Source organism: Eremomyces bilateralis (genome assembly GCF_010015585.1).
Source record: "Eremomyces bilateralis CBS 781.70 unplaced genomic scaffold P152scaffold_7, whole genome shotgun sequence".
Lineage (NCBI taxonomy): Eukaryota > Fungi > Ascomycota > Dothideomycetes > Eremomycetales > Eremomycetaceae > Eremomyces > Eremomyces bilateralis.
The window spans coordinates 26,530-42,221 of NW_022985073.1; the positions used below are offsets into that span (position 1 = coordinate 26,530).

At 49.8% G+C, this 15,692-nt stretch overlaps 7 protein-coding genes across 7 annotated transcripts; 2 read left to right on the plus strand and 5 right to left on the minus strand.

Moving 5' to 3' along the window:
• Positions 1-80: 80 nt before the first annotated feature.
• Positions 81-1,115, minus strand: P152DRAFT_457477 (imidazoleglycerol-phosphate dehydratase). The gene is made up of 2 exons (XM_033679230.1): positions 777-1,115; positions 81-684 (listed from the first exon to the last, which is right to left on the minus strand). The coding sequence occupies exons 1-2, from the start codon at positions 1,039-1,041 to the stop codon at positions 269-271; spliced, it is 681 nt and encodes a 226-aa protein (XP_033534744.1). The 5' UTR covers positions 1,042-1,115; the 3' UTR covers positions 81-268.
• A 690-nt stretch (positions 1,116-1,805) lies between these two features.
• Positions 1,806-2,510, plus strand: P152DRAFT_506813 (RBP11-like subunits of RNA polymerase; the record flags this gene model as incomplete). Its single annotated transcript, XM_033682499.1, has 4 exons — positions 1,806-2,014; positions 2,075-2,166; positions 2,240-2,316; positions 2,392-2,510. The coding sequence occupies exons 1-4, from the start codon at positions 1,871-1,873 to the stop codon at positions 2,508-2,510; spliced, it is 432 nt and encodes a 143-aa protein (XP_033534745.1). The 5' UTR covers positions 1,806-1,870.
• On the minus strand, positions 2,394-3,355 carry P152DRAFT_457479 (uncharacterized protein). Its single transcript, XM_033679231.1, has 5 exons — positions 3,334-3,355; positions 3,222-3,283; positions 2,950-3,096; positions 2,736-2,846; positions 2,394-2,661 (listed from the first exon to the last, which is right to left on the minus strand). The coding sequence occupies exons 3-5, from the start codon at positions 3,076-3,078 to the stop codon at positions 2,650-2,652; spliced, it is 252 nt and encodes an 83-aa protein (XP_033534746.1). The 5' UTR covers positions 3,079-3,096; positions 3,222-3,283; positions 3,334-3,355; the 3' UTR covers positions 2,394-2,649.
• A 223-nt stretch (positions 3,356-3,578) lies between these two features.
• P152DRAFT_457481 (cell cycle control protein cwf14) lies at positions 3,579-4,678 on the plus strand. Its single transcript, XM_033679232.1, has 3 exons — positions 3,579-3,887; positions 3,945-4,439; positions 4,491-4,678. Exons 1-2 carry the CDS (start codon positions 3,716-3,718, stop codon positions 4,217-4,219), a joined length of 447 nt encoding a protein of 148 aa, XP_033534747.1. The 5' UTR covers positions 3,579-3,715; the 3' UTR covers positions 4,220-4,439; positions 4,491-4,678.
• A 1,451-nt stretch (positions 4,679-6,129) lies between these two features.
• Positions 6,130-7,861, minus strand: P152DRAFT_481261 (uncharacterized protein; the record flags this gene model as incomplete). Its single annotated transcript, XM_033681806.1, has 2 exons — positions 6,130-6,219; positions 6,332-7,861. The coding sequence occupies 2 exons, from the start codon at positions 7,859-7,861 to the stop codon at positions 6,130-6,132; spliced, it is 1,620 nt and encodes a 539-aa protein (XP_033534748.1).
• A 3,221-nt stretch (positions 7,862-11,082) lies between these two features.
• Positions 11,083-12,530, minus strand: P152DRAFT_481262 (uncharacterized protein). The gene is made up of 3 exons (XM_033681807.1): positions 12,396-12,530; positions 12,308-12,347; positions 11,083-12,238 (listed from the first exon to the last, which is right to left on the minus strand). Exons 1-3 carry the CDS (start codon positions 12,506-12,508, stop codon positions 11,231-11,233), a joined length of 1,161 nt encoding a protein of 386 aa, XP_033534749.1. The 5' UTR covers positions 12,509-12,530; the 3' UTR covers positions 11,083-11,230.
• A 764-nt stretch (positions 12,531-13,294) lies between these two features.
• P152DRAFT_395545 (ferric reductase transmembrane component 4) lies at positions 13,295-15,317 on the minus strand (the record flags this gene model as incomplete). The annotated part of the gene is made up of 3 exons (XM_033676309.1): positions 13,295-14,752; positions 14,834-14,843; positions 14,890-15,317. 3 exons carry the CDS (start codon positions 15,315-15,317, stop codon positions 13,295-13,297), a joined length of 1,896 nt encoding a protein of 631 aa, XP_033534750.1.
• Positions 15,318-15,692: the final 375 nt, after the last annotated feature.

The following is a 15,692-nucleotide window of genomic DNA, read 5'->3' on the forward strand; positions in this document are numbered from 1 at the left end:
GAGGGATCGGGGCAATGAGTTTTGAGTTTCAAAAATCGCTAGGTTAATAGAACGAATGGAACACGAGGCGTTGTTAGTCCGAATGATGTACTTAACGGCAATTCATCATTTTGATTTCTAGTCGATCTAAGTAAGATGACCCGCCAGTACGACTTCCCGTCGCACCGCTGAATTTCTCATGACTTTTGGGCATCATCCAATTCCTCCAGGTGCCCTGGCTGCTCATCGCCGGTCTACAGACCATCCCACAACATCCAACCATCCGCGATCAATATAACACCCCCTTCGTACTCGGCTCCTCCCCCTCCTTCTCCTTCACCCGACTTGTCGCCTGCCTCACCGCTACTGCCAACGCTTTAAATGCGCTCTCCGCCCGATGATGATCATTATCCCCCCGCAGGCAATCCACATGCAGCGTCACTCCCGCCGCCTGCGCGAAGCTCTCCAGCGCATGCGTCAGCATCTCGCAGCTCAGGTCCCCTAGCTTCTCCCGCTTCAGCCCTAAGCAGATCACCGCATACGGTCGGTTGGAGAGGTCGATGACTGCTCGGGAGAGGGCTTCGTCGAGTGGGGCGTAGCCTTGTCCGAAGCGGGCGAGGCCACCGGCGCCGGAAGGGCCGAGGGAGGATTTGAAGGCGGAACCAAGAGCAAGGAAGACGTCTTCGGTGGTGTGGTGGTCGTCAACTAGAGGGTTGGAGGTTAGTAGGTTGCCTTAAATCAATTGGGGTCGCGGGAAGAATGGTGGCGAAAGGAGAAATTCAGGACGGATCACATACTGTAGAGATCGCCTCGACAGCGCACACGGAGACTCCAGCCGGCGTGTTTCGAGAGGCCGTGCAGCATGTGGTCGAGGAAGCCAATGCCGGTATCGATGTCGATTTGCTGCATCGCCGACATCTGGTATGCGTGCCGCTTCTCGGATTCAGTGAAGCCATCGCTTTCCAACTCCCCGCCGTCCAGGCTCAGACACACGTAAACCTGGGTCTCTTTCGTGTCGCGCTTGATGGTGGCAATCCGCCGGTCGCTTCTTGAGGGTGCCATGGTGTAGTTGGGGTTGGTTGGGGTCTTTGGGGTGAGAGATGCCTTTTGATAGATGCTTGCGGGACCAAATGTTGATGCTCTGTTTGGTTTGCCCGTGGAGATTCGGCCCGGTGATCTTTTACCGGGATTGGAACCTCCCCGACCATTATTACTTGCGATGATAGCCATCTACGATTTTGGTCCATTATTGAGAGCTCAAATTTTACTTTAGTGACACGGTCATTTCCATATGAAGTAAACGGTGGGATTTATAAACATGACACGTTTGAAACGTCTTTATTGGAGTATTGGAGCGACATTCGATGGCGGTCTCATTCTGTGCATCGGGCTTGTCAAACTATCGGCCAGCCTTCCTTTCCGAAATTATACGCCTAGCACTTGATCGAATATTCCCTAGGATCTAGCATTGCTCAGATAGTCGAATAGGACTCATTTGGTGTCTTCCCTCGCCGTTGTGCAAGACTATTCAGCAAGCACCTCTGGTGCGAGCAATCTGTCTGTATATGGGGCTTATGGATCCAGATAAGAACTGGATAATTCTGAAGTAAACCCGCTGGTCAAAGGTGCGTATCCCGAGTAACAGGGAGCAGAGCATTAGGCATTTGGTGACTGTTACATATTGGGGATGATGAAAATCTGGATGATGAAAATCTGGATGATAAAAATATTGAGAGGGCTATTGTCGGCTCGGCATGCCGAAAGTGCATTAGAATTTCGGGCTTCGGGCCGAGTATCACAAACTTCCTCATCGTCGCCATCGCCAGCCTTGAGCTAAATTCACCAGATGCTTCATCATCTCATACCGTAGCGATCCGCTAATTCCACGAAAATGTCTGCCAGTGCGGAAGAGCCAAAAGATGTCGAGATGACGGACGCCCAAGCGACGGCGGGAGCGGCGCATGGCGAAAGTAGTGCGGTGGAAGATACAGATGATGACTTTGTCGATCCAGATGCGGAGCCAAAGATCAATATGGTATTGTTTTCTCCTAATGACCCAAATCCATTGATTCATTCTGGTGCTAATTATGCTTAGCTTCCTGGCTCGACAGATACCGAAGCGTCGTTCCAGTTCGATAAGGAAGATCATACGTTAGGAAACGCTCTGAGATGGATCATCATGAAAAAGTCAGTTGAACCCCAAGCAGTCATATATCTACATGATTTTCGACCGCAGAATCATTGCTAACCTTTGATTCAGCCCCGAGGTCGAGTTCTGTGGCTACACCATTCCACATCCTGCCGAAGCGAAGATGAATTTTCGGATCCAGACATATGGTATGTCTACTCACGGGCTGCGAAACAATACCTTCGCCAATAGGACTTGACTTGTAACCAACTAACATTATCTAGATGGTGCCAATGTCCGAAAGGTGCTTGAGAAGGGCTTGAATGACCTGATGGACCTCTGTGATGTTGTCATCGACAAATTCACTATTTCAAGGGATGAGTTCAATGATCAACAGGAATAGAAAGTTCAGCATGATCCTCATGACAGGTTATTCAAGGGTAATCATTTTTTGCATTTCAAGGCGCCCTGGAATACCCGAAAAGTCCTTATAGCTAGGATATGACATGTATGTACAATGCTTGAAAGCTCCCAGCCACACCTCAGTTTCGTCCCTATGCAACGTGCGCGGTTAGTTCCATATACATCTCATATGATGGTCCAGGTGACTGGAATCGGGGCTGCTCACCTCTAAGAAGCCTTGCATGAAGTTGCTCGGCAGCTTCGCCGCGGTCTTGTCCTCTTCCGCCCGGAAATATTTCAACACATGTGTCAACTGCTTCCAGTAGTTCAATGTCTCCTGTGGTGCAATGAATGCATTAGCCAGGAACAAATGATTGCCAGCAGACCGGGGAGATTGGTCGTCCATGATATGATAGATCTTGGGATGGATTGTGACCCACCTGTAACTCTTGATGCGAATGTGTTATAAGTACGTCCACCGTCGGTAGCTGTGCGACATATCTATGCCTTTCGAATTCCTGGCGTATCTTCGTTCGAATTGCAGAGGTGGGCATGTTGAGCGAATACATGGTTTGGATCTCAGGTGCCTGCACGAGCTGTCAGCCTCTATTCCATTTCATGACATCGGAGAAGGAATGGGCCCCATCTCAAGCTATGAAAGCCCAAGACTGGACGAAGATATAGTTCGGAATAGCAATAGAGAAACACATACCGATCGCAACCAGTCGCGATAGGTCGTCAAGACCCTCCTCTTCGCATCAGTCCAATTGACCGCTATGTCGCTTGTTAGCATCAATTCGCGCACGCTGGAAAGTGTCTCCTACAGGACCGAGTCCTTTGGGCCAGGTATGTCGGGTTGATCACCATCTTTGCAGGGCGTCTTGCATCGTATGTCCGGTGGTCTTGGGTTTGATGTCAAGTTGTTGAAGGTGAAGCTGCCGGGGCGGGATTCCCGGGATGCTGATTCAGGCACCAAGGCGACGATACTTGACTGAGGCGAAATGCGCGGGGCGAATTGTTGATGCCTGACAAACGACATCGTCAGATGTCCATACATCTTCAACTGCCAAACACGTCCCCCCTCACAAGAGTACCGTACAGAACTGTATATTGCTGGACAGGAATATTTCTGCTCTTACTCTCGCTTCACAGATTATCTCGCTTCCTCTCTTCCTGTCCATATACCCACGCCCAGCGACCATCATAATGCCTCCGATACGAAGCGCAAGAAATCGAAAGCCTCCTCCGGAAGGCTTCGAAGATATCGAGGACACTCTGCTGGATTTTGCCAACAAGATGAAAGATGCGGAGAATGCTTCGCATGAGGGCAAGAAACGCCATGAAATGATATGGCCGATCTTCCAAATCACCCATCAACGTATGTACCACCCTTCCCAAGACCAACGAAGCATGCTAACTCTTCTCGTTGCTATAGGGTCACGATACATCTACGACCTCTATTACACCAAAGAAGCCATCAGCAAGCAGCTATATGACTGGCTCTTGAAGAACAACTACGCCGACGCCAACCTCATCGCGAAATGGAAAAAGACCGGCTACGAGAAGCTCTGCTGCATCCGATGCATCCAAACGAAAGAGACCAACTTCAACAGCACCTGTATCTGCCGGGTACCCCACGATCAACTGCAGGAGAACCAAAGCATACAATGTGTGAGCTGTGGATGTCGTGGCTGTGCGAGCAGTGATTGAGAGGACGACATGGAGAGGTTCATTGGGAACGGATCTTTGAAAGAGAACGAACACTTCCGGCCCGGGTCTTCTTGTACGATGTTTTCCCCTCGGAAGCAGTCCAAGTGGGAGGAATGTAAACAAGGTCGGGGGAGAGAGATCTAACAGAGCCACGAGGCCAGGCGAGGGAATGTCTAGCGCCGTAGAGACGGCCTGTCAGTCCGGCATAGATGAAGATAACGTTCGTTTTTCACAACCGGCTTCTAGTCGATGAGATACTGACGGCTTTAAGTTATTCGATGACAATCTGGGAGCTCTTCAAGTGGGAGAGAGCGAATGTTGAGCGGCGCATTCAGCAGATCGTGCGGAATTTGTAATTGCCACACAGCTTTAGATTTGTCTTCGAATTTTGGCCATGTCCGAGTGGAATTCGGATATCGAAGAGATCAATCAACCGTTTTACTAGTATCTCATGTTCAAGTGTCTAGCATGACACGGCTTGCCTCAACAACGCAAACGCACTACCCACTGTCCTTCTATCCCATCTACTGGCAAATCACTGAAGCGTATCACTGATGGCAGGTTCACATCCAAAGAACCATTTGTGTCCCCCGAAGTGGTTGGGGTTTTTATTAGTTTTTAGGTTTTTTGTAACTACGCCTAACTATCCCTGGAAGACCTAGCTGCACTGTCGGAAAAGCCACCCCAAATTGACCATCCTCTATAATTGTTGTTGCAATGCAGCCTCAATCATCCAGAAAAAAGAACACTACTTTTCTGAATAGTGTTCATCCCACTCCCTTTGTCTGTTCGCACTTCGGTGTATAGTACAATGCTTTCTAAAACTGCTGTTTGTTGTGCCCGTTGGATCCGCAATTGGGAGTTAATAAAGAAACGCACACCGAACACCAAGGTGTCGCCTCATACCCTCAGCATGACATGATCGTCAAGTATGGCGCAAGGCCGAACGCATGAGGTTTCAAAGTGAAAGTCGTTCCAGAACCTGTTATGAAAACCGCACCAAAGAACGCCAATAAGTTGCCTCATTTCCTCTGCACGACATGGTCGTTAAGTACGGCACAAAGCCAATACGCAAGAGGAAAATTAAAGCGAAAACCGAGAAACCCCCATTTTTGTCTCAATCGTCGCATGATTTCGTCGTCCGATCGTCTCCTCGTCCGGTCGCCTCCTCATACATCATCACGGTTGAGCGAGCGAACTTGTACGTTGAGCTCAGGCAGAGTCTCCATTGCAGCCGGGGTTGTTGTGGTTGACATCAATAGGTGCGATATGTCCGTTGGCCTCGCTAGCGCTAGGATTCGATTCCTTCTCACTGGCAGCCAGATCATGAGCGTCACGCAAAGGCGCAAGAGGAACATCGTAGATTGACAGCGGGTGTGGAGGATGGGATGTTCTCCACTCTGTGGGATAAATTCGAGAAATAGATTGCCCTGGTCTCTCTCCATTTGATGCATATTCGAGATTCCTGTCCGCGTCCTGGACATTCCCTACTTGAGCAACGAGACTCAGGCGATGCCCTGCTGGCGCAGATTGAGAGTTAGCGTTTGAAGAATCTTGAGCGGGTGGAATGCTGGTGGAAGATGAAAGACCCGGGTCGGAACCACAGTTAGAAGGCTCCAGCGGGAGATCAAGGCTTGAAAAGTCACGAAGCAAGAAGTCATCAGTAGACAAGCATTGATTAATTCTGGGGCCAAGCATAAGGGCCCGGCGATGGGGAAACCCTACGGGAGTGAAATCATCCGCTGTACAGCCAGCAGGACCCGGCCCATCCACGAGAAGTCGACGAAGCAAGGAGTCATCAGCAGACCACCATTGATTCATCCTAGGGCCAAGTGTAAGGGGCTGACGAAGAGAAACGCAAACGGGAGAGGAATCATCCTCTGTAAATCCAACAAGAGCTGGCTCATCCATTAGAAATCCAACGGGAGCTGGTTCATCCACTGGAAAGCCGACAGGAACCGACTCGTCCGCAGGAAGTCCAACAGGCGCCGGATCATCCACTGCAATACCAATAGGAGTAGGGTCAGCAACTTGAAATCTAGAATGATTTAAGACTTCTTTGGCGGTACTCATAGCAGAGTTTCCACCAGGGGGTGTGGAAGGAGGATGAACGTTGTCAGGGGGAATTTTGTCCTCAACCAACTCGTTGAATTGGGTCCCAATATGGTTATACCCCTCTCCACTAGGATGGGAAATGCTAAACCTTGGAGCACCATTCTGGGTGGGGTTGCACCTATTTGCTATGGCTAGGAATTCACGCTCTAGTCCGATGTCCTCATATAAGTCGTATCCCCCATCGTAACCACCAAAAGGTAGATCTAGTGGTCCGTAGATTTCATCTTGAACCCCGTTGGTTAGGTCTTGGAGATCTGCGAAGGGGCCGAAATCGTTCCATGTGTTGGATTCCATGCCGCCAAAGCCACCGTTGCTATGGTCGAGGGGTTCTACAGTCGCAGAACAGGGTGATCTAAAGAGATCGCCAAACAGGTCTCCAAATGAATCGGAACCAAACGAATCGGAACCTAACATTCCAGGCGGTGTGTATGGATTGGAAGAGGGGCCAGAAGTTGCCATCACTGAAGGCATGGTGTCTTGAACGATATACCCAAAGTTTCCAGGATATTGAGTGGCTTGCTTGTCCGCGTGGCCGGTTTGCGCACCCTGGTGGATTGCGTGGCTCTCTCGGATGTTGTTAGCGAGGACATAGTCGGCGAAGGATGCAGAGTTGTTGTCAAGGCTGGCCAATTGCTCTGCTTCGTTTTCCTGGTCGGTGATTTGGGAAGTTCGAGAGGCTGAATCAATGGCCGCAGCACGTCGGGAGCGATCCGAAACCAAAGGTATGTATTCATCGGTAAAAGGCTTGTATTCCTTGATGGTGGGTGTAGCACCAGTGTCCGTCGGAAAAGGGTTGTAGGCAGGACTACTACCAGCATTCTCACTATTCCTATCACCAGGTTTGTTGTCGATAGAGTTGGTATGAGTGTCAAAAGTAGTTGTTGGAGTGCTGGAAGTGGTGGTAGGACTGTCGGCGGAAGAATTGGCAAGGTCACTGATACGTGTCTTACACCTCTGATCCCTGTTGGCTGGCTGCGAGGAACTTTTCCTACGTATCTTGAAAGATGGAGTGTCAACCCGTGGCGAGAGTGGGGGAACAGGTTCCCCGTCATCTCGCCGCCTTTTACGTCTCTTCTCAATCTGCTGCCTTATGGCCTCGCCACTAGGGCTGCTCATATTCCGCTTGTTCTTAGGGACCCATTGACCGACAGCCTCCCAGGGCAACTGGATATTGGCTTTGTTGGATTCATGCACAAGTCCGATCAAAGTGCGCTCAATGAGATCCTTATCCCACCGAATGATTTGGCGAGTATGAGGACGAGGTTTCTTGGTTTCTTTCTTACGGTGAGACCGGGGCGCCGCAACTTGGCTTATGGTACTGTCTGGCGCCTCATCATCCGCAAACTGGGGGCTGCTATTGTCTCGAGGGTCGCTGTGATTGTCGTGTGCATCAGAGTTTCGGACATGTGACGCCGAGACACTTTGCGTGTGGGAATTGACCGTAACTAGAGTGTGATGAGAGGGAAGAATGGACTGCTGAGTAACATTGAGACTCTCATCGGCCCCATTCTGTCTGAGTGCTCCCATTGTAAGTGACTGAGGAGTGGCATTTGCGGCTTGTGTGAGAGGACATTTCCGAGGACAACCACGACCTCGCTCCAGCACTGATGGCTCTGATGGGGGGCAGGTTGACGTCTTTCCAGGGTCGGATGGTGACTTCTGGGAGTCAGTCTCTGGATTAGAGCCTTCAAGCTTAGCTTCTATCATGTTGACAGAAAGCAAGTGCCGCAGCCACGCTGCCACTGTGATAGACTGTTAGCCATAAATTGAAAAGGCTATTGATCAGTAACAACATCCCACGTACAGAATGGGAGTTGGAGCCGACTGAGCCGACCGAGTCGACTAAACCGACTGGCTAGGGCTGACGAGAAACTGCCGGAGGTGGCCAATTCTTGACTGCTATATGGAAGCTGCTTGCAAGGTTGATTAGCTCTGCGGGCCCAGTGTTGATCAGAGACCGTGAAAAGAGTAAACTGAAAGAGCAAGTCGGGAATAAAGGGTAGGTTGAATGGGGAGTTGAAGGCGGGATTGAAGGATAGATTAAAGTGATCGTGAGGCGGAATAGGTAGAAGGCACGATCAAATGGAGGTAAACTGGAACAGAGTGTCCTAGGCGCGAGTCCTAAGTCTGCCTGTTGACCTTGCATATGATCTCGCCGTGACAGATTTTGCATGTGCACTTCATTGTGTGCTTCACAAGGATGAACGATGAAGTTGATGAGTGGGCTGAAGGCTCGTGGGAGAAAATGGGCTAAGATAGTGAAAAGCGAAGTTCAGTGATGTACCTTGACAAACCTATTGAAGTTGACTATCAATTGACTGAATATCTTCTCATAAAGCGGGAAGGAGTGATATTTCAAAAGAAAGAAGAAACAAAGAGTGGTAGAGGACGAAACAAGAAGGGTAGAGTGTTGTCAATATAACCCGTCTCAGTTCCTATGAGGTGAACTCGTAGCAATCGCCTTGGAGCCTGGTTGAAACAGACAGTGGCTAGCGTGGTTTAGACTCTAACTTCTTCCACACAGAGCGCGAATTGTAGTCAGTTTAGGTTTCCTATTTGTAGAAACGGTTTGATACTCGCACGTGCTGTGTTGCGCCGAGATCGTTGCCCGAGCCCGCGAGGGTTATACGCAGGGTCCGGTCTAAACCATAACGAGGGGTATGAGAGTCCCGAACATTCCTATTAACAGGATACCCACACGCCCCAATTGCCTCCACAACACAGGCGATAGCCAATCTCATCCATTCGTTGCTGAATCTTCCCGAGTTACCTGGTATCATCCCCCCTGAAGCATCCAAGCGACAGGGCCAGGGAAGGGAATGGGGTACGCAAGCCTAAGGAGACGCGCTTCGGCGCCATTATCGTTGAGGCGGCCCTCACAGCCCTTGATCCATCAGCAGCGATATCTTTGATCCTTCATCGCAGAGCACGGGAGCCGTATCAGTAAGTATCCAGCATCATCGCTACTAGTACAGGGGGAGACACGATTGTCTGACTCCTCATCGCAGTACTGACTAGAGCATAACATCCTTCTTTACGTGCCCAAATAAAATGGATACTCGGCAACTCTAGCCACATTCTATTTCCTCAACTAATCCTGAAACCCTTATGCTTTTCGCCTTGGAGAGAGTGGCACCCTTTCTTGCTTGTTTGGTTCGACGGGGAAACTGACCGATACATCGGCAACCTCGTCTTGTCTGCCAAGGGTGTCGCAACTCGCCCGTCTCTTAGAGCTGGTAAAAGAAAATTAAGGAGGGGCATGAAGACGACAGATAAGACTCGACCGGCGACAATGGAAGAGACAGCAAGAAGGATGAACTAAAACAGGTATGACCAAGAAAGGTTTTGATCACTTACCAGACTTACCGCAGCACGATCAGAGTCTAACTTACTCACTACTAATGCAACTGTTCCTAGGACATCATGTCTCACTAGAACGCTAACAAGTCTGACATACTCCCTCTGCAAAGTCATCCAATGTTATCATCTTCAGAGCGATGTCACCACCTCCTCGGCCTTCGCCCTAAGTCCCTGTTCAGACTGGATTAGCTCTCTCACACGCCATGTTGGGACCTTGGTGCACAGGCGGAACGCTGAAATGCATATCCCTCGTTTCTATCACCTGTGTGTTGACACTTGTTGGCATATCTATGGCGTATCCGGTTCTCTGACCCCGACTCTGGCTCACGCCTCCTTGTCCCTATATACTGTTCCTAGGGAGGAGTGGATCCAGCAATGGTACCAAGCAAGACTTGAATGTGTGTGGGACACATGCACATCCAAGACAAGTTCAGTGCGATCGCAAGATTTGATATAGCCAAAGGGGAAAACAGAATATAGAGAAGATGAAACAGCGGCACTGGCAAGTGGGAATAAGAGTGACTGGGGCATGTGAGTTTAGGATTCATAACCCCTACAGTCCGGTTTCGCATCCAGATCTCGTGCGGGAGGGAGGGGGTGTTCGAATGAGCCCAAGTTGGCACGAAGGATTCTTGCCCCCTGATGTCTGCGATGCCCTTCGACAGCCGCTTGGCTAGAGGTCAATCCCCTGCGTTCGTTTCAAAGGCCCTACCTCCACCGCCGTCCTTGGAGCGCAATGCCAGATTCGGCACACATTTTTAAAACCGGCAGTCCTTCCTGCTCAAGAGTTGAATACGCAAGTTCGAGTCTCGGTATATCATCTTCGCCCCCGAGATCCCATTAAATTCGACAGATTGCCAGAGACAAGCGCAGAGCCGTCCAAAGATAATCAAAAGTAAGCCGACAGAGCATGCTCTTCGCTCTTCGATCGCGCAGTTGCTGTTCGAGGTTCGATTAAAGTTGGCACGAGTTGGATGACCAGTTTCCATAGTGGAACCAGTGGTGGTGATCTGGTGGCGCGTTTCTGGCGGTCTAATTGGGTCGGATCTCGGAAGTCCCATTTTGCTGGGTGCTAGACTTGGTAGGTGCCATGGAAATGGCAAGGGGGTGGCTCACTTGCGCTGTCTTTCGATTTCAAGCTCAAATCGGCGAGATGGAGGGTTTCTTGAACACGGTCTCGATGAATCCTCAAATTCGAAGACAATCAGATGAAGAGTAATGGCAATTGGCAAATGCTGTTGATCAGGTCGAGAAGTTCATGGCGAAAGGGGGAGAGTTTGACGCGATCACCCGAACAGTCACTTTTCAACGCTGATATTCTACTGATTCTTTTAGGTTCGATGTTGACTAAGTCACTTGTAGGAAAGTTTTTATTGCGAACTCGATGTCTTTACTTGATGAATATACTATCTGATGGACACTGTTTCGCTATTGGTAATGCCTCATGCGAAAAGTTGGGTAGGAAACGAGCCATACTTCTAGAAAACTTGATCCAGCGAATCCTTGAAATAGACACCAATGTCGCAGACAATCGCATTACATCCAACTAGCTCCTTCTGGTCCCATTCCAGCCTCAACAAGCCCAATATCCATACTCCTGCCTCCATTGCCCGGAATCATTACATCTGGGTGAACATGGTTGTGTTGAATTGACATTGGATCGTCTCGAATCGTGGTCGGAAGTCGTGGATAGTCATACCTCACCAACGGCATCTGCATCTGGTTCATCTGACCCATCTGAATCGGATAATCTTGTTGAACATGCTCCTCTGCAATCTCCTGCTTAATCGTCGGGATTCTCGCATACACAGCCAGATGTTCAGTTTCATAATCGGCTTCAGACTCCCGTTTGATTGGCGGCATCGAGTCTCGGTAGGATGGATCAGCGGTCGACTGCTCCTGATTCCCACCAAATGCTGAGATCAGATCTGGAAGTTGCGTGGAGGCGGTATGATCTGCGACCGCTTGAATTGGTTCGCTTTCCACGGGAGTCGATACAGTTGGTGCCGTCTCATTCCTCATGCCCACCACCGGCACTTCAGGTTCCAACCCGCCCATTGTCTCTGTTCTCGGTACCGCCGGCAGAATATTCATGAATGGGCTCTGGGGAACGATGCCCGGCGGTGAAAGTGTGGCAGACTGGGAACCTTCTGCGGCAAATGTATTGTGCTCCGCTGGAATCGAGGGCACCACCTGCATCGGGTCGCTCTTGATCAATGGTTCAGATTTGAAGGCTGTCCATTGGCCGTTGGTCCCATTTTCTACTCTCAGTCTCCGCTTCCGTTCCTCAGACACAAGCCAGATTGGTACATCTTCGTCATCAGACTCTGGCATTCCCTTGGCATCTACTCGCCTTCCCCCTGTCTTCGAAAGATACGCATCCTCCTCGCCCCACGGCCTTCGAGGGGGGCGCCCGCGAGGGTTTCCGGTCGGCAGACGTCGTGGGAGAGTACCTTCCATTTGCTGTCGGAAGCGAGAGAAACGCATGCGAGCGGCATGGCCGTTTGTGATATGGTGACGTCGAGCGACTTCGTTCCAATCGATCTATATCAGTTAGCAAAGCACATGGTCAACACCCACTAGAAACACAGAATATGCGATTATCATACGTACGATTTTGAGGTCAAGCTGTCGAAGCATTGAATAGCAGAACCTATTGTGTGTTAGGAGCGGTCATACGTCATGGGTAAGAGGAACTTACTGTGCCATTTCCTTATCTGTTGGCATGTTGGCGACAAATGGGACTGGTATAGTGCTTGGTGATGGATACAACTGGCGGAATACAGCTTGTTGATTGAGAAAATGGAATAACATGGTAGAACTGGGTTGTTCAAGCCTTATAAGCTGGGCATTGAAATCTGGGATTTTCATACGGCAATTGGATTCAGAATGCAACTGAAGTTCATGGCACTGGAGGGACACTTGCAGTCTTGTCTAGATGCATGAGATGATGGGATGTTATACATTTCTTTGAACTTCTTTGACATCATGGCCATCCGGGTCGTATAGTTGCGTACTTCGCTGGGTTTCCTTCTCCAAATAATATCGAGTTTGCTTTCCACTTCAATCTATATCATGACAAATTGCTGGCATCTTTATCAAAAGCACCTATCTTTATTGGTGTCGGACCAGGTTTGCCTGTAGGAAGTACTGCTCATATCTGCTACAGGCTCTGGATTTACGACCTGGTGTTGTTTAGTTCTCGCCTTCTCGGATTACGGTGAACCCAACCTCCTCCAAGCACCCATTCTTTAGACCCTCCCTTGAACGATGGGGAGAACTGTTTGCAATTTACGATAGAACCTAGTCTAGGTGGTTTGGGATTGTTCGTTTCATGCGCAGGAGGGGAGAATGAAGCCTCTCCGGACTGCTTGCCAACACGTCCAGCGTCGATCGACATGCTGCTTTATGAGAACAATGCGATTGGATAATTCTATGATGCATTCGAGCAGGTTAACAAAGATATGCTGCATTCAGTAGTCCATATTCCCTGCATTTAATGAAGTCCACCTGCAGCCTAGGGGTGCCCATACTTGCAGTGACGATACGGATTATACCTGAGGAAACTCATTGATCAGTGAGATGAGTCGGCTACGTGCCCTACCAAGAAAAGGCATCGACCTCTAACTCAATCTCAGTCTTTCCGGCCCGACCAGCTCTAACAACAGCAGCCCGAACATCGTCACAGAGCCCTGGCGGTCCGCAGACTACCACGCCGATCCTCTTCCAACCAGCCTCAATTTCACTATTCAGTACCTCCTCTGCCACGAATCTTTTGCCTAAGCGCACTTCCTTCTCCACTCCAGCCCCTAACTGCTCCTCCACATCAGCCACCAAACCAGCATACTTTTCTTTAACACCCCAATACAGCTTGGTGTTCACATGACCCGAAGAAAGATATGCCAGCAAGCCGGTGATGCCAATGCCTCCTCCAATGACAACGACTCTGTCGCTGCTCAAGATAGTCACGGATGATCGATTCCCGTATGGCCCTTCCACAAGACAAGGGAGAACTAAACCGGGACGCAGCATACTCGTGAGGCCGGTAGCCCCTCGAATGTAGAAGCGGAGTCCGACAATGCTCTCTTTTCTCGAGTGTTGGCCGACGGTCACCGTAGCATTCGCAGATTTCTCTGCATCTCCAAATTTTTGGTTGGGGCCTCCACTTGATGCATCGCTTTCTTGATACGGCAGACGAAGCTGAAGTGGCGAGACGGAGAACGGGTGACTCTCCCACACACGAAATGAAAGGGTAGGGAAAAGGAGATAGGCATGTAACCCTGGTTTAACGTGCCAGCGGACACCGGGTATGTCAACACGGATGATGCCCGGGCAGACTTCTGTGGTATGAGCTTGCTTCAATCCAGTATATGCAATCCGCCCAACACGGAGGATGCGATCGAAAGCCCATACGGCGATGGCCGCATACAACCACAATTCATAACCCCATTTGCGATAGAAAAGGAGCTCTACGTGATACCAGGAGCCAACGATGCAGAAGATTGCAAGGACAATATGGAGGATTAGAAAAATCTCATAGGAGATTCGTCGGAACCAGAGAACTGAAACAGTGACGAGCAACACGGTCGTCATGGTCGCGACGATGCCCCAAGCCCAGTATGCCTTGACCAGCTCTTCTTTGTACGATCCCATGCCGATGTAAAGTTGCAGCTCCACAATTGAGTGAAGGATGACTTGCAGCGCAAAAGCGCGCCCAACCCAGCGGTGCAGCAGCAAGAAGGTTGAATGGGACCAGTTGGTGCACCACAGTAAGATGTTATTACGCGAGGAGAAGAGCAGCAGCAATGGTAATATCGCAAAGGCCAAAACACCGGTTCGGCATGAGACGTATGCCATTATCTCCTGCCATCGATTTGGGAACCAGCTATTTGGTTGAGTGGATCGATAGCCTCCCGCTGTGAGGACAATATTCAGGATAAAGAAGATCGCGATGTATATTGACTGTCCGACAAGAGGTGGATTACCAATTAGCCATGGAAGTGAGCGAACGTGGTAGCCCGGAATGGAGAATGGGTAGAGAATGTATGGCTTAGATCGCTCCATTGCGGTTCCTATGAAGGGGACAAAGCCAGCAAGGGTCGCAACGATCGGAATACCGAAGCCAACAATAAGTATGACAAGCCTATATCTCATCAGTCATTGAACATTTCCTTTGCGGTCGTATCGACGCCTACCCATATCTGGCATGTAATGTCTCTTGCTCTTCAAAGTACAATTCCGCCATTGTCTCGATCTTCCACGATGCGTCCGTTATGAGACCAGTGAAGTCCAGAGTATCTTCCTTTTTCGGCACACGAGTGGGCTCTTTGCGAACTGTCGCCAACGTCTCCTCATAATCCATAACTGGATGGACTGATTTGTCAGTTGTGCTTTTCTCCCACCACCACTGCTCCAAGCGCCATGCCTCGATGTTGGAAGGAGCACACTTCGACTTCATGCAGTAAGCTAGTGTCGTTAGGTATGAAGTGTCATTCGCTCGACACTCAGGGGTAGTTGACATCGGGCCGCCCCCATGATGGTCACCTTTTCCGTGAGTGGAACAGACAAGAGGGAATTTCTGAATGGTACGTCCACATGCACTTGCGCAAACCGGATCGTACATGATGATTCCATGACCGATGAAGGCCACAGTGTGAGCGGCGAGACTGAGATATAATAGCTTCCGCATCCTTCAATTGGGAATATAAACTTGGATTGCAATCTGTCGTCATGGGTTCGCGATCAGGACTGTTCATCAAAAGCACCAGAGGGGCCCTCTGCTGCTGTATCAGTTCAATAGCCACGCAAATGCTGGGCAAGCGATGAAAAACGATTGAAAAGGCCACATCCAGAACGCGACGGGCACGACTTTAACTACCTTATCCCCCAAACTCGCACATGCCATTGACCAATGGGAATATTCTCAAATTAACTCACCTGAGCAAGTTTGTCGTGGCGTTACTTCCTAGAAAGCTTGTTTATACAACACCGTACAAGG

Bases quoted from the DNA above. Each gene is read 5' to 3' on its own strand.
- P152DRAFT_457481 (XM_033679232.1), top strand. From the start codon at position 3,716: ATGCCTCCGATACGAAGCGCAAGAAATCGAAAGCCTCCTCCGGAAGGC. The intron at 3,888-3,944 runs GTATGTACCACC...TCGTTGCTATAG, and splicing joins CTTCCAAATCACCCATCAAC to GGTCACGATACATCTACGAC.
- P152DRAFT_457477 (XM_033679230.1), bottom strand. From the start codon at position 1,041: ATGGCACCCTCAAGAAGCGACCGGCGGATTGCCACCATCAAGCGCGAC. The intron at 685-776 runs GTATGTGATCCG...CCAACCCTCTAG, and splicing joins CTGTCGAGGCGATCTCTACA to TTGACGACCACCACACCACC.
- P152DRAFT_481262 (XM_033681807.1), bottom strand. From the start codon at position 12,508: ATGTTATTCCATTTTCTCAATCAACAAGCTGTATTCCGCCAGTTGTAT. The intron at 12,348-12,395 runs GTAAGTTCCTCT...AACACACAATAG, and splicing joins ACAGATAAGGAAATGGCACA to GTTCTGCTATTCAATGCTTC. The intron at 12,239-12,307 runs GTACGTATGATA...TAACTGATATAG, and splicing joins GACAGCTTGACCTCAAAATC to ATCGATTGGAACGAAGTCGC.
- P152DRAFT_457479 (XM_033679231.1), bottom strand. From the start codon at position 3,078: ATGTATTCGCTCAACATGCCCACCTCTGCAATTCGAACGAAGATACGC. The intron at 2,847-2,949 runs GTGGGTCACAAT...ATTGCACCACAG, and splicing joins ATTCGCATCAAGAGTTACAG to GAGACATTGAACTACTGGAA.